Genomic DNA, 12,479 nt, shown 5'->3' with positions numbered 1-12,479 from the left:
GAATATGAATTCCTATATGATCAGCGCTGCCTACTTTATCCGTTTGATCGGAGTTTGCGAGTGATTGACAGCTGCCTCCGTTGAATGAACAGCCAATAGGAACGCTCTCTCTCTCTCTCTCTGAAATGATCTGTGATTGGCCAGAGTCTCCCGTCACAAGCTTGATTTTTTTAAAGCTTGAAAACAGAGCCCTGAGGAGGTGCAGAAGTCTAGTTTTCTCTCAGAACACTTGAATTACAATATGCTGAAAGGTTATTATGAATTGTTTGCCCAATTTTGCCAAAAACATTCTGCCTACTGCAGGTTTAACTTCTAATCAGCATTTCTAAGTTCTTGCTGTGCCTGCTAAACCTGAACCTGGATTGTGTCACACTGTTTTTTTACCCTGCCCTTTCTTGGAAGGGGTTGGCCTGTTTAAACAAATTCCTGTTATTCAGTAAAGGCTCACATGTTCAACCCTACAACAATTCCCCTGCTGCACCTCAAGGACTATAGCCAGTGGACATGGGGATACCTGTTTAGGTTGTATTTTATGAAAATGTAATGTATTTCTTTTCAGCTAATAAAAAATCCCAAACATGATTATGTATAATATTTTTTGCAGTACAAGCAGGACAGAGTTCAGTGTCTCGTCATTTTTTATTTGTTTTTCTTTTCAAGCATTTCTCAAGACACACAAATCTGAAAAGCACAAGAGGGAGAAAAGTAATCGCTGCAATAGTAGCCAGAAAGGACAGTATGACATCTACGGAGTGGTAGGAATACCAGGGCAGTCTGTAGGACTCTGTCCTCAGGTGAGCTGCACCTTTGTGCCTCATGACAAACTCTATCCAGAAGACGGCGTTATCCAGCGGCTTCATTGGCTGATCTCTGTGCAGCCTGGAGAGTCTCTGCATGTTCGTCTTGTAGGAGGGCTCGTTCAGGACTTCCTGTATGGCCTTCAGGAAGTTGTTGTCTTTGTCCACTGCAGCTAAGGTGAGAATCTTGGCTGCTCCTCTGTCTTTCAGACGCAGCAGGTTGTCGTGTTGGTCGAAAAACAAGGGCAGACCCACAATTGGGACTCCGTGGTAGATTGCTTCTTGGACGCCGTTTGTTCCGCCATGAGCCACAAACAGTTTTATCTTGGGATGTCCTAGGAGGTCATTCTGTGGCATCCAGTCTACTATTAAAGTGTTGTTGCCCAGAGTGGCTGGTCTGGCACCTTTATGCCTCCAAATGACTTTCTGGGGTAATTTAGCAAAAGCTGCAGCGATCTCATTTGTTATATCAGCCGGAAGTTCATTCACAAAAGTCCCCAGAGACATGATGATGACCCCGTGCTCTCCAGAACTCTGCACAAACACTTCCAGGTGTTCAGGAAGAGGTTTGGCAGGTTTACACTGGAACCCGCCAATATAGACGACATTAGGCATAGTGGGCCGAGGGAACTCAAACACAAAGTCCACTCTCATCAGCCACAGGTCTGCTCCCTGTAGTAAGTCACTGTATCTGATTTCTGGGCCGAAGAAGTGATCACAAACAGCTTGATACTGAGGACGGATTAAAAACTCATCCTGAGCGTGCCAAATGAGGAAGAAAATTAGATTTTTAACTCTTTCTGTGAAAGTCATTTTGTCTGACAGTCCTGAGCCGGTCATTGGGATATAAGATATAGGAGTAGGTGCTAAAGCCATATGTCCCTCTCCGCTAGTTATCCACCGCACATTATACACTAGAGGTAACTTAAGAGCGTGAGCCAACAAAATACCTGCACCCCATGCCGGATCAGTAAGAACCAGGTCGTAGTTACTTTCCTTTAATCTATCCATCAAGTCTTTATCTTTAAACATGTTGGTAGCCATTTTGCACATCATTCTATGTATGTCAAACATCGCGCTAAACATCTCAGCCTGAAGACTCGCAAAGCTCCAAACCGAGCTCTCTCCCCTCTCTATATCAATGATGTTTTTCAGGATCGGTTTAATGAAGTCGTGATTAAAGGCTTCAGTGACAGGAACTGTGATTGCCTTGTAGTGCGGAGAGTCATCCTGGATGTACCAGCTTTTGTCGGTTCGTACCACGTCAACAGAGTGTCCTTGAGAGTCGAGAGCCTGGATCATGATGTCCATGTTTACCCAGTGGCTTCCCTCCAAAGGAACGATCAAAATCTTCCCTCCATGACAAATTCTCCATGACAAGAACACGATGGATAATAAGAGAAGGAAAGTTGCATTTCCGTGGGGGTTCATCTTTAACCTGAAAGGAAAAAATAAGCTTTCTAAATCACTCTGGGTAAGAAATCTATCAATAAACGCCCTAAAAATACCCTGAAACAAAGTATTTTTTAACAATAAAGTTTTCCTTTAACAAAGGCAAAATCAGTGATATTAAATTACATGCAAGATTTATCTGTAACATACCTGTTTTACATGAAGTAGCTCCGTGCATGCATGTGCTGAGATGTGAGCGTGAAACACCAAAGGTCACTGAATATGTAACCAAAAATTCCGGGAGAGTTTACATAAGGGGATTATGGGTACGCTTTTTTTTTCAGGAACGGATAACAATGTGGCCTCTTTGTGGAAGCTGTGAGCAGAAAAGTGTTAGAGCTACTTATTTGTACCTCCTTGGGTTAATTATGTTCTGAATTTGTTTTTATTGTAAGTAGCAAGTCACCTTCAGTGTTTCATATTTATAGTCAATAACATGCTTTTCTTAGAGGCAGAAGGTATGCTCAGATCAAAACTTCTCAACAGCCAATGATACTGACAAACCAGAAGCAATGCCTAGTTGTCCGGGACTGTCTTTTTATTTATTTTTTATGTATTGTTAGATGTCAAAATCCGTATAAATTGGCTTTATTCAGGGTTTTCTCATTCTCTTCTTACCCTCAGGATCCCAGACCAGACCAATCTGACATCTCAGTACATTTGCTACTACTATTGCCAAGAAGAACATCCAATCAACCCACTTGTGGTGTGCAACTCTGCCTCAGATGCATTGCTTGTTTTGGTTTTGATTTCAGCCGTAGGAGTTTTTCACCATTTGGAATTCCATGCAAAACCTTTTTTACATATTGTAAAACTAGAATGACCGCCTTGTGGTTGTATGCCTCCGCCAACCAGTCAAGTTGCTGTCCAAAATGTCATCACTTCATCATTTAATCCTGTTAGACATGTGTGTGAAATTGTCATAATTAGCATATGAATTCTTGAGTTATGGCCAAAAACATGTTTTGCGAGGTCACAGTGACCTTGACCTTTGACCACCAAAGTCGAATCAGTTCATCCTTGAGTCTAAGTGGACGTTTGAAGAAATTCCCTCCATAAGTTCCTGAGATATCGCGTTCATGAGAATGGTACAGTCGGACGGACCACGGAGGCATAAAAATGCAACAGTTGGAGACAAGATAGGGAAGGAATATATAGGGCTGTTATGAAGGAATTGAAAGAATCCTGGGCAAAGAAACAGATAAAAAGCATCCTAATGTTAAACTGTTAATTTGACCGACTCAGTTTAGGAATCCTCACTTTCTGTTGGACTCTTCTGGATCTCTTTCCCCTTTATTTGTCTCATCCATCTTTGTTTGCTTTAAATAAAAAGACAATAAAAATGCCTTACATTCTTTATCTGTACTTGAGTGTCACTACAACCACCAACATGTTCGTGCTGGTGGTGCCTTTTTTTCAGCTGTAATGTGAGGACATGGCCATGCAGAGGCAGTGCAAGCTCAACCAAAGGCCGAGAGTCTTCCTGGTGCTTGGGGGATGTTGATAGTCGTGTAGTGAACCTTAGGCTCTTTATTGCATTACATCATCTGAGGTATCTGCATGCAACATCAATCAGATAACAAGACAGATTTGGAGTTGTTATAAATAAACCTATTTTTCCACTTTTGATGGAGCTAGGTTTTGTGCTAAGCTACAGAAGGCTCAAAACATCCAGGACCCACAGCGCTGCACGTACAGTATACTTTACTAGGGATCGTATTACAGTCCCCGTAAAGAATGCAGGATTTGTCCTCAGGCAGAGAGAGGAAGGGCTGCCAGAGAAACTCAAGTCTGGGCAAGAAAGTCCACCTCTCCTTCCCACGCACACGTCAGGCAGAATGAATAGAACAACTATTAAACTATGTGTGTCACTAAAGAGGAGTGTCTGACCCGCGTGCCACTCTGAATTCTGATCTATAGATCATGTTCATCATGTAACTGTGTTCTTCACTTAAAAGATACGGTTCTGTTATAAGAGGGAACATGTGGTTCTATTCTCACTTCCCTGTCTTTGTGCTTCATCACATTTGTGAAACTACAATTACAGAAAAGCAAAGTTGAACCATGACTTTTATTTGAATTATGCCCCACAGATAAAGTGGTCATCTTTCCAAAAGCTATACATAACGGATATGCAGACATAGAGAGGAATGTAAAATGAGAATGAAGGTCTACTATCTATTGTGTATGTGTGTGATACTGTCGGTCTGAGTGGCGAGCTGCCATATAATTGCCCTTACAGAGATAAATAAAGTTGTACTGAAATGAACTGAATTGAACCAAACTGATATTGGACACTGTGTCCTGCAACCTGCATGAACAAGAGAGCCATGTGGGACATTTATCTGAAATTATGCTGTGGGGACATGTTGCCCTGCCATTTTCTATCTACGAATCTCTATCAGACCCAAAGATAAATCTGAACTCTATGATGGCAGCAAGTATAGCAGGTGAAATGAGTGTATTGAAATGTATTGATGTGTGACATGTGGACAAAAAATGGATGGGACACGGCTGATGTTTCTTATCATATGTAATACTTTTCATAAGTAATACATCAATTGAGTCTTTTCATTTATCTTTAAACTCAGAAATACAGAATTGTATAATCTCTCTAAAACAACAACGAAAAAACAAGTCTCTGTGAGATACACTCAGCAAAACTGGACCCCAAATCTGCAGCTTGACCTCTGCCACAGCTGTGGTTTACAGAATAATTGGATAAGCAGAACAGGGCCGTATGTGAGTGGTAATCACAGTATCTCAGTCTTTCAAATCTCAAACAAAAGACCCATAACGAGCTGTCAATGTGCTTTGCCTCCATTTGTGGTTAGTTGAACTCTCTTACAGGGTACTTCCAGGATGTTTAGGGACGATGATGCTGGCCCATTTATAAATAACCGGGATGAAGAGGAGAGCAGAGCCCAGGATCGACACCAGGAGGAAAGCCCAAAGAAACATTCGATCCAGGACCTGGGCTACAAATTTCCAGTCTTGGACCACCTGGAACACACGAAAAAAAGAAGCACAAGTCAATTTCAAGGTATGTACTCAAAAGGAAAGGTGAAAAAACACTGGACTTTTGCCCAGGAGACCGGTGTTTGTATCCTGTGTGGAACCAGAAGTCAAAGTAAATTTATTTTTCACGTAACCTGGTAATTAAGTTACACCACTTCGGAGGTATTTTAACTCAAACCACGATCTTTTCCTAAACCTAACTAAGTAGTTATGTTAACTAAACCTAACAAAATGGTTTTGTTGCATAAACCAAGTTGTTTCCTGTGAAGACGGAAGTTTAATTTGAAAAGCGGAGCTTAAATTGACACGTGGGTCACGTGTTGCTGGACATTCATAGGAAAACGCATGAAAAATGAGGATTAACTTTTCGTAAGATATACAAACCGTTGTATAAGGATATGTTGACCATTTCTATTATTACCTATGGATGAACAAATACACAAAATGCGACATACTCACCTCTCTGACCTCATTTTCTTTTACCACATGCATGGTTATGTAGCGAATAGAATCCAAAGCTGCTTGCAGGTTGTGTCTGTTGTAGAGCAGAGGTGTCAGTTCAGGTGCTGAGTCCTTCTGTCCTACTGCTCCTCCTGCGCTCGCTACTCCAACCGTGGCGTAACGGTCCACATGGCTGCGCATGCACAGCAGCTTGGGCAGCCGATGCAGGAAGATCTTCCTCACCCATGGCGCCATGCCGTGATGCGTAGAAGAGGAGCGATGGTGGATGTTGATGGCGAAGACGGTGATGACGATTGAGAGCGTGACGAAGATCATAGTGAAGACCAGATACTCCCCGATGAGAGGGATGGCCTTCGAAGAGGAAGGGATAATCTCCTCAATGACCAACAGGAAAACAGTGAGCGACACCAGGACCGAGGTGCAGAGGGAGATCTTCTCGCCGCCGTTGGAGGGCAGGTAGAAGACGAGGATGGTGAGGAAGGACAGGCCAATGCAGGGGATGATGAGGAAGAGGGTGTAGAAAAGAGGTAACCTGCGGATGACGAAGAAGTAGGTGATGCTGGGATAGGATGCGCTGCCGTCTGTCCTCACGCCACGGCTGCCTGTGGCCTTCACTATCTCCCATTCACCGTTGTCGAAATAGTCCCGCTTGTCCACATGGAAGTCCTCCAGAATTATGTCCACCTGTTAAATACGGAGTGAAATCTCATGTCAATCACTGGCCACGACTAACACTAATGTACTGTGGAGTAGAGACTCACCTGGGAGCCGTCATATGTCCAGGAGCCAAACCTCATTGAGCAATTCTGGAGGTCAAAAGGGAAGAAGGTGACATCAATGGTGCAGGCTGACTTGTAATTGGCTGGTGGCGTCCATGTTATGGTTCCATCATACTTAACGACTGCCTTGGTGACAGTGCCCTCAAAACGCCCATCTGAACTGTTGAAAGAAATAACAGTTATTCATCTAACAGATTAACTCACATTAGCTGTTAGAACTTCTATTGCATGCATAGCTGCATGTTTCTTTTAAGGTTTACATGATTTTCTAGACTTTTAGAATATTTAGTTTACTTTTCATTTCTGTATAGGTCCTTTGAAATCATTGGAACACTTTATGATACAGTGCTGTCAGCATATCAGTATGGTCATGACTATCATGTACATTTTGGAAAATATAAAATGCTTGACATCCACGTAATTTCTTATGTTATAATGACACATACTTATCATACAGTACAACGTCAGGGAGCCAGATCCTGTCAGAAGGGACACGGATAATTGTGAGGCCCAGATAGTCATCAGGGTTCCATCTGAGTTTCCTGTCAATCCACTCCTACGTAGAGGAAACATGTAGTTAAAAACTCATCAAAGGGGCTTTAAAGGAGAGGTTTGACATTTTGTGGAAATAGGCTTATTCGCTGTCTTGCCGAGGGCGAGATAAGAATATTGATGACAGTCATCTGTCTGTACACTAAGAAGCTACTGAGAAGAAGAGAAGAGCTACTAAAATGGGGAAATAGCTAGTCTGGCTCTTTGGTAACAAAATCTGCCTACCAGCACCGCTAAAGCTAACTAATCAACACGTTGTATCTCATTTGTTTAATTCACACAAAAACCAAAGTGTAAAAATGACAAATCGTTGTTTTACGGGGGGTTGGGAGCTGGTTTACGTCTTAAATTAATTAGTTAGTTTTAGAGGTGCTGGTAGGTTGATTTTTTAAACTTTGGATAGAGCAAGGCTAGCTGTTTCCCCGTTTCCAGTCTTTGTGCTAAGCTAAGCTAACCGGCTGCTGGCGGTAGCTTCATATTTACTGTACAGACGTGAGTGAGTGTGGTATCAATCCAAATTTTTTCAAAATGTAAACATTTTCCTTATTGTTGGTATGCTTTGTGTGCTGTAATGTTTTGCTAACATGCTAGCACAGCATGATCAGATGCCTCTGATTGGCTAGTACCCATTTCCTTCTTTGGTTGGATTGATTAGGTTTAGGCATGCGTAGTGAGATTGGTTAGGGTTAGGGTAAGAATATGAGGTAAGCCAATCAGAGGCAGAGTAGGGCGGGTCATGCCTTCGCTATAGTAGGATTCATAATAGCGCCTCTAGGCCACAGGAAAAGGTACATGAACCAGTAAGTATAACACACTTTACTATTATTAGATCACTAACGAGCAAATCTATTTGATTAAGCTTAGATACGCTATACATGGCAAGTACCTTGTGAAAGAATAACCTGGAGGGTTCACAAGTGTCTGAAAAAAGCTTACGTTTAGTATTCATTTTCTAAATCAAAAAGGTGACTGCCCAACGGAGGAGATACAATTATTAAATCTAATATACTTTGCAAATGACATGTATGCACTGCCGGGGGGCCATTGCCCTTCCATCACCCTTTTCGCATGATGCAATCCATCACTGTGAAAGGGAGCATCTGACCCGAATGGCCGAGCCCGGTCTGCGGGGATAACTCAAAAGATGCATGACAGACAGGACACCGAGACCATGAATAAGGCTGACAGGAGCAGGAGTGGGGAGGAGGCGGCGGCTTGTGGTGGCAGGTGCGTGGGCACAGGGCCGAAAGGACTCATATAGATGAGGACTGTCAGTGAAATGCCACCAAACCAGATTAAAAAAGGGGTGACTGGTTGCCTCTAAATGCCATGTAATGCCAGAGGTTGTTTTAGAATATTTCCTCACCCATAAATAAACACTAACAACTTTACCTGCATGTTTACTGATGATGGTGAAATGTAATGTTTAGGTTAGATGTGTAGCTCTACTTGCCTGTTTCATCCACACATTGGTTGTCATCCGCTGATTTTTCTCATCCTAGAATGACGAAAGAACAAAGGTTAATGAATCAAAATGAAAACTTTAAATACCATTCTGTCTTTCAACTCTACTATATTTACATTCATGGGCAGTGACACACATTCATAAACAATATCAATAATCAGTGCTTTTCTATCCTCACCACATCAACTAACTGGGAGATGGCCAGTCCAAACTTCACACAGATCGTCTGGTTCAGGTATTCCACTGGACGGACCCATTTCTGGTAGTTTACGAAGAGGTATTTGAACAGCTTGTCCTCTGCTTTTGCAAAGGAGGAGAGTTTTGGAACCCCTATGTGAAAAAAATGAAAAGGTTAAATCGAAAAATTACAAGTTCATACTAACTTGAAGATAATTCTGCAAATACAAGCAGACCTTTGATTTATTCAGCAGCCCCATGATTGAATCCATTTCCAGCTCTGTTTCTTGCATTGCTCTCAAACAGCACAGCATTCACCTCTCTGACCTTACTACAGTGTTTATGTCATCTGGAGTTTCTAGATATGACCTCGGTGGTAAAGTGTTTGCTTTCAAGTGGCAGAGGAACAAAACCTTACACCACACACTGATAGTCCTTATAACATATAATGCATGAAAGCCTGGATATGATTGGAGAAAGCATTACAGAGGTTCCTATTTATTACTGCCTGTCCTTCACTACAGTAAGAAACTGATGCGCCAATTTACCCCCTTTGCTCTGTGACTCATATGCGTCGGTGATTGTAAATAATGCACGCACTCTCAATTCAAGGTGCATGCCTTTTATTAAAAAAAAAAAATCACTTCTTACCAATGGATCTTGGGAGAATATATGCATGTAATTAAAGGTAAACATAGGATACTGTAAATGGGACAGTGAAGTGTGCTGATGTGTCAAAAAGGTCAATAACTACAGGTCAAATAAATGACTTGAACTTTGGACTAATGGTGGTGATGGAAGAATTGTTGTATAATATTGACCCCAAATTGTGTAGAAATATTTCTTGGACCAGCTGACATGAAACAACCGGTTCAAAACTGGCATTGGTTGATAAAAGGACAGAAAGTCTACAAAAAATATGGTGCCAACTTGACCACTATTTCTCTCTAATCCCGTTTGAGCTTCCTTTATCTTCCTAAAAATCTATATAAACTGTATTTTTTCTATCCGTACATGCATAGAAGCACACACTGACTAGGTGACAAGACATATAGTTATCACATTATGTGCAGTAAGAAGATGAGTGTAACGGACCTGTTTTATATAGCAGAGACAGTGTTTTAATCACAGTCCAACTGGTGCATTGTTTTGCTGAAGCAGAGCTCCTGTACAGTGTAACAAAATATTGATTACATTTTGAATTACACGCCATTTCTTTCACCCCCGGTCTTTAAATCATTCACCCTCGTGGTTATAAACTCAATTTATGGACTGAGAATATTTCTGGAAATCTACCACTAAGACTGACCACAAATGTGTGGTGTCACCCTCTCAGTGTACGTGGATCAATAAAAACAAGGCTGCAACACCCCCTAAATCAATGACTGTGTGATAAGCAAATCCATCATCTCTTCAGCCTCCCCCCCACTATCATGCTTGACTGAAAGCAAGCTGCAGAGTCTGCTGGATTCAACATCAACGACTCTGTTTTAGTGTATGATAAATGGAATATATAGAGTCAGAAATACACTAATATACAAAGGCTCATTTGCACCTAAATGCTGAGTAAAATTAATATTTAAATGTTAGCTACAATTTCAAGGACACCCGAGTCAATGCTGTCTGCATGACAAAAAAATCAATCAATATAAATTAAACATGGAATATATGATGAATGTGTGGTGCGTTGCCATACAGATGGTGAGGTTTACAGTGAGATGACACGTTGCAACGGCCAGTCAAATATGCAAAACCCCGATAACAGAAAGAGATAAACAGAAACCAATAGAATGTGTAACAGAAGGCTAAGGAACCCATAAGGTTCATACGAACATAAACATACTGTATACATGCATACAAGTGCACCGCACAGTTGATACATGTGCACAAATATATGCACGCTGTCATGGCAACAGCGGGTCCTCTCTTCCCTCCTCTCCTGCTAGTACATACGGTTAATCTCTGTGTTGTGGATACTGTAGTAACCTCTCCCATCGTTCCCTACCTGCCCACGAGCTGTCACTACTGAGTTCACTGCCTCAGCTCACACATTTTATTTTGTTGTTTGTTCCTTTTGTGTACTGATGACCGGTTGTTTGTCTGCTTTTTGACGACTACCTGCAAGCCTCATAGTATTGCAGAGTTATATCTGACTTGGCGCTTCATAATAAGTAAGTGGCAGAAAAAACGTGTTACGTTGTTGATGCACACTATTTTTTAAATGAACACTGTGTAACACTTTGGGGGATCTATGAGAATAAATGTAATATAATATTCATAACTATGTTTTCATTAGTGTACAATCACCCGAAACTAAGAATCGTTGTGTTTTCATTAGTTTAGAATGAGCCCTTCATATTTACATAGGGCGTCCGCCATGTTGCTCGAACCAAACACAGAGCCTGAGCGGAGAGTAAATCAGTTGGTTGCAATCTGCAACCACACTGCTAGATGCTGCCAAATCCTACAGTACTCACTGTACCTTTAACGCTCACATGAACAACTCTGCCATCACAGAGTGAAAGTCCTGTGACGTGAACGCCCCCCAAGGTGTAACCATGGGAATCTTTCCCATCCACCCGACATGACCTGAATGCCTAAGCCCACTAGCTTTTTTCCTGGTTTTCTGCGTCATTGATTTTTCATCATGTAGCAAAAAAACTCATGGTAATAGTAAATTCCCACAAAGTCAGCTAGAGGATGAGGTCCAAAATGTATAAGAGATAAGAGATAAATCTCCTTATAAAGTACATTTGTAGTTGTTGGGTTTCTGTTTTTTCAGTTATTAGAAATGTGCTGCTTGTTCAATAGCTGGATAGTTTACTTACTTTATATATGTGAGCTCAAATATTATGGTTTCAAACTACCTGAACAACTGTCAAATTTGATATGAGAAGCAGTCACACTGACATCAGTACTATCTTCACTGACCATCTGCCAATTTCCTACATCTACTTTCTCTGATTCTACATATCCACTAGAGTCCACCAACTTTTCTTCGACTTTGCCATCTGTCACACTGAGGCTGTAACATGCTACCATGGTAATTTGACGAGGCATCCCCAGTCCTTGGGAGACTTACGCAGTGAGTGGCACAGGTGGCAGCAGCACAGCAGCGGCAGCAGCAACAGCAGTGCGAGAGAGGTGGCTGCCCCTCCTGCTCTCAGCATCATATCAGAGGTGGCACCGAATCCACACAGCTGGTCCCTCGGGCATCACAGAGCTGGAAAATGAATATTAAAAACAGTGGTTATGGAAAAACCTTAGCTTTTTGTGCACAATGGGCTGAATCACCTGAGCTATGGCTCTCATCATACCTTGGGTTAAGGGTTTAAATCCCAAGGCAGCCACCCCTGCACCCCTTTTGGTGAAGCTACATCACAGTAACTGATTTCAGTGAATCGGCTGTGCAGAGCTGAAAATCCTGATGCCGTCCATACTAAATGACAAACTGCATTCATCACACCTTTAACCTGACCCTCCCCAAGGTAATCATTACATCTCAACACAGTAAGCATGCAAATGCTGCATCCATACCTGCTCTGAGTGTCTTCCATTAACACAACAACCCAGCAGTGGCAGTGGAGGCGGTGGGAGTCTTGACGACAGCGACAGTGCTGCTCTAACGCTCCTCCATTCCATGCAGGTCCTTTCTCTCTCCTCATACAGATGCTGCTTCACTCTCTGCTGCCTCCAATTGTGCACAGGCAACGCATCCTCTTCTCCTCCTCCTCCTCCTCGTCCTACAGAGAGCCCGCCCTATCCCCCCACTCCTCC

General features: G+C 42.1%; 2 protein-coding genes and 1 long non-coding RNA gene across 5 annotated transcripts in view; all 3 read right to left on the bottom strand.

Moving 5' to 3' along the window:
- LOC141753017 (uncharacterized) overlaps window positions 1-12,479 on the bottom strand; it is a 602,052-nt gene that overhangs the window by 570,362 nt on the left and 19,211 nt on the right. The window lies entirely within an intron of this gene.
- On the bottom strand, window positions 618-2,228 carry LOC141752855 (UDP-glucuronosyltransferase 2C1-like). The gene has a single exon (XM_074611091.1). The coding sequence runs from the start codon at window positions 2,226-2,228 to the stop codon at window positions 633-635; it is 1,596 nt and encodes a 531-aa protein (XP_074467192.1). The 3' UTR covers window positions 618-632.
- Window positions 4,807-12,456, bottom strand: chrna5 (cholinergic receptor, nicotinic, alpha 5). 3 transcript variants are annotated; one of them, XM_074611198.1, is made up of 9 exons: window positions 12,240-12,456; window positions 12,020-12,153; window positions 11,785-11,925; window positions 8,704-8,855; window positions 8,514-8,558; window positions 6,955-7,064; window positions 6,491-6,668; window positions 5,727-6,413; window positions 4,807-5,252 (listed from the first exon to the last, which is right to left on the bottom strand). In XM_074611198.1, the coding sequence occupies exons 3-9, from the start codon at window positions 11,873-11,875 to the stop codon at window positions 5,094-5,096; spliced, it is 1,422 nt and encodes a 473-aa protein (XP_074467299.1). In that variant the 5' UTR covers window positions 11,876-11,925; window positions 12,020-12,153; window positions 12,240-12,456; the 3' UTR covers window positions 4,807-5,093. The 3 variants fall into 3 exon arrangements, with proteins under 3 accessions (XP_074467299.1, XP_074467292.1, XP_074467308.1); XM_074611191.1 differs by having other exon boundaries at window positions 12,020-12,141; XM_074611207.1 differs by lacking the exon at window positions 12,020-12,153.

Source organism: Sebastes fasciatus, chromosome 2 (assembly GCF_043250625.1).
Source record: "Sebastes fasciatus isolate fSebFas1 chromosome 2, fSebFas1.pri, whole genome shotgun sequence".
In the NCBI taxonomy this organism is placed as follows: domain Eukaryota; kingdom Metazoa; phylum Chordata; class Actinopteri; order Perciformes; family Sebastidae; genus Sebastes; species Sebastes fasciatus.
This window is presented reverse-complemented; position numbering and strand designations above follow the sequence as displayed.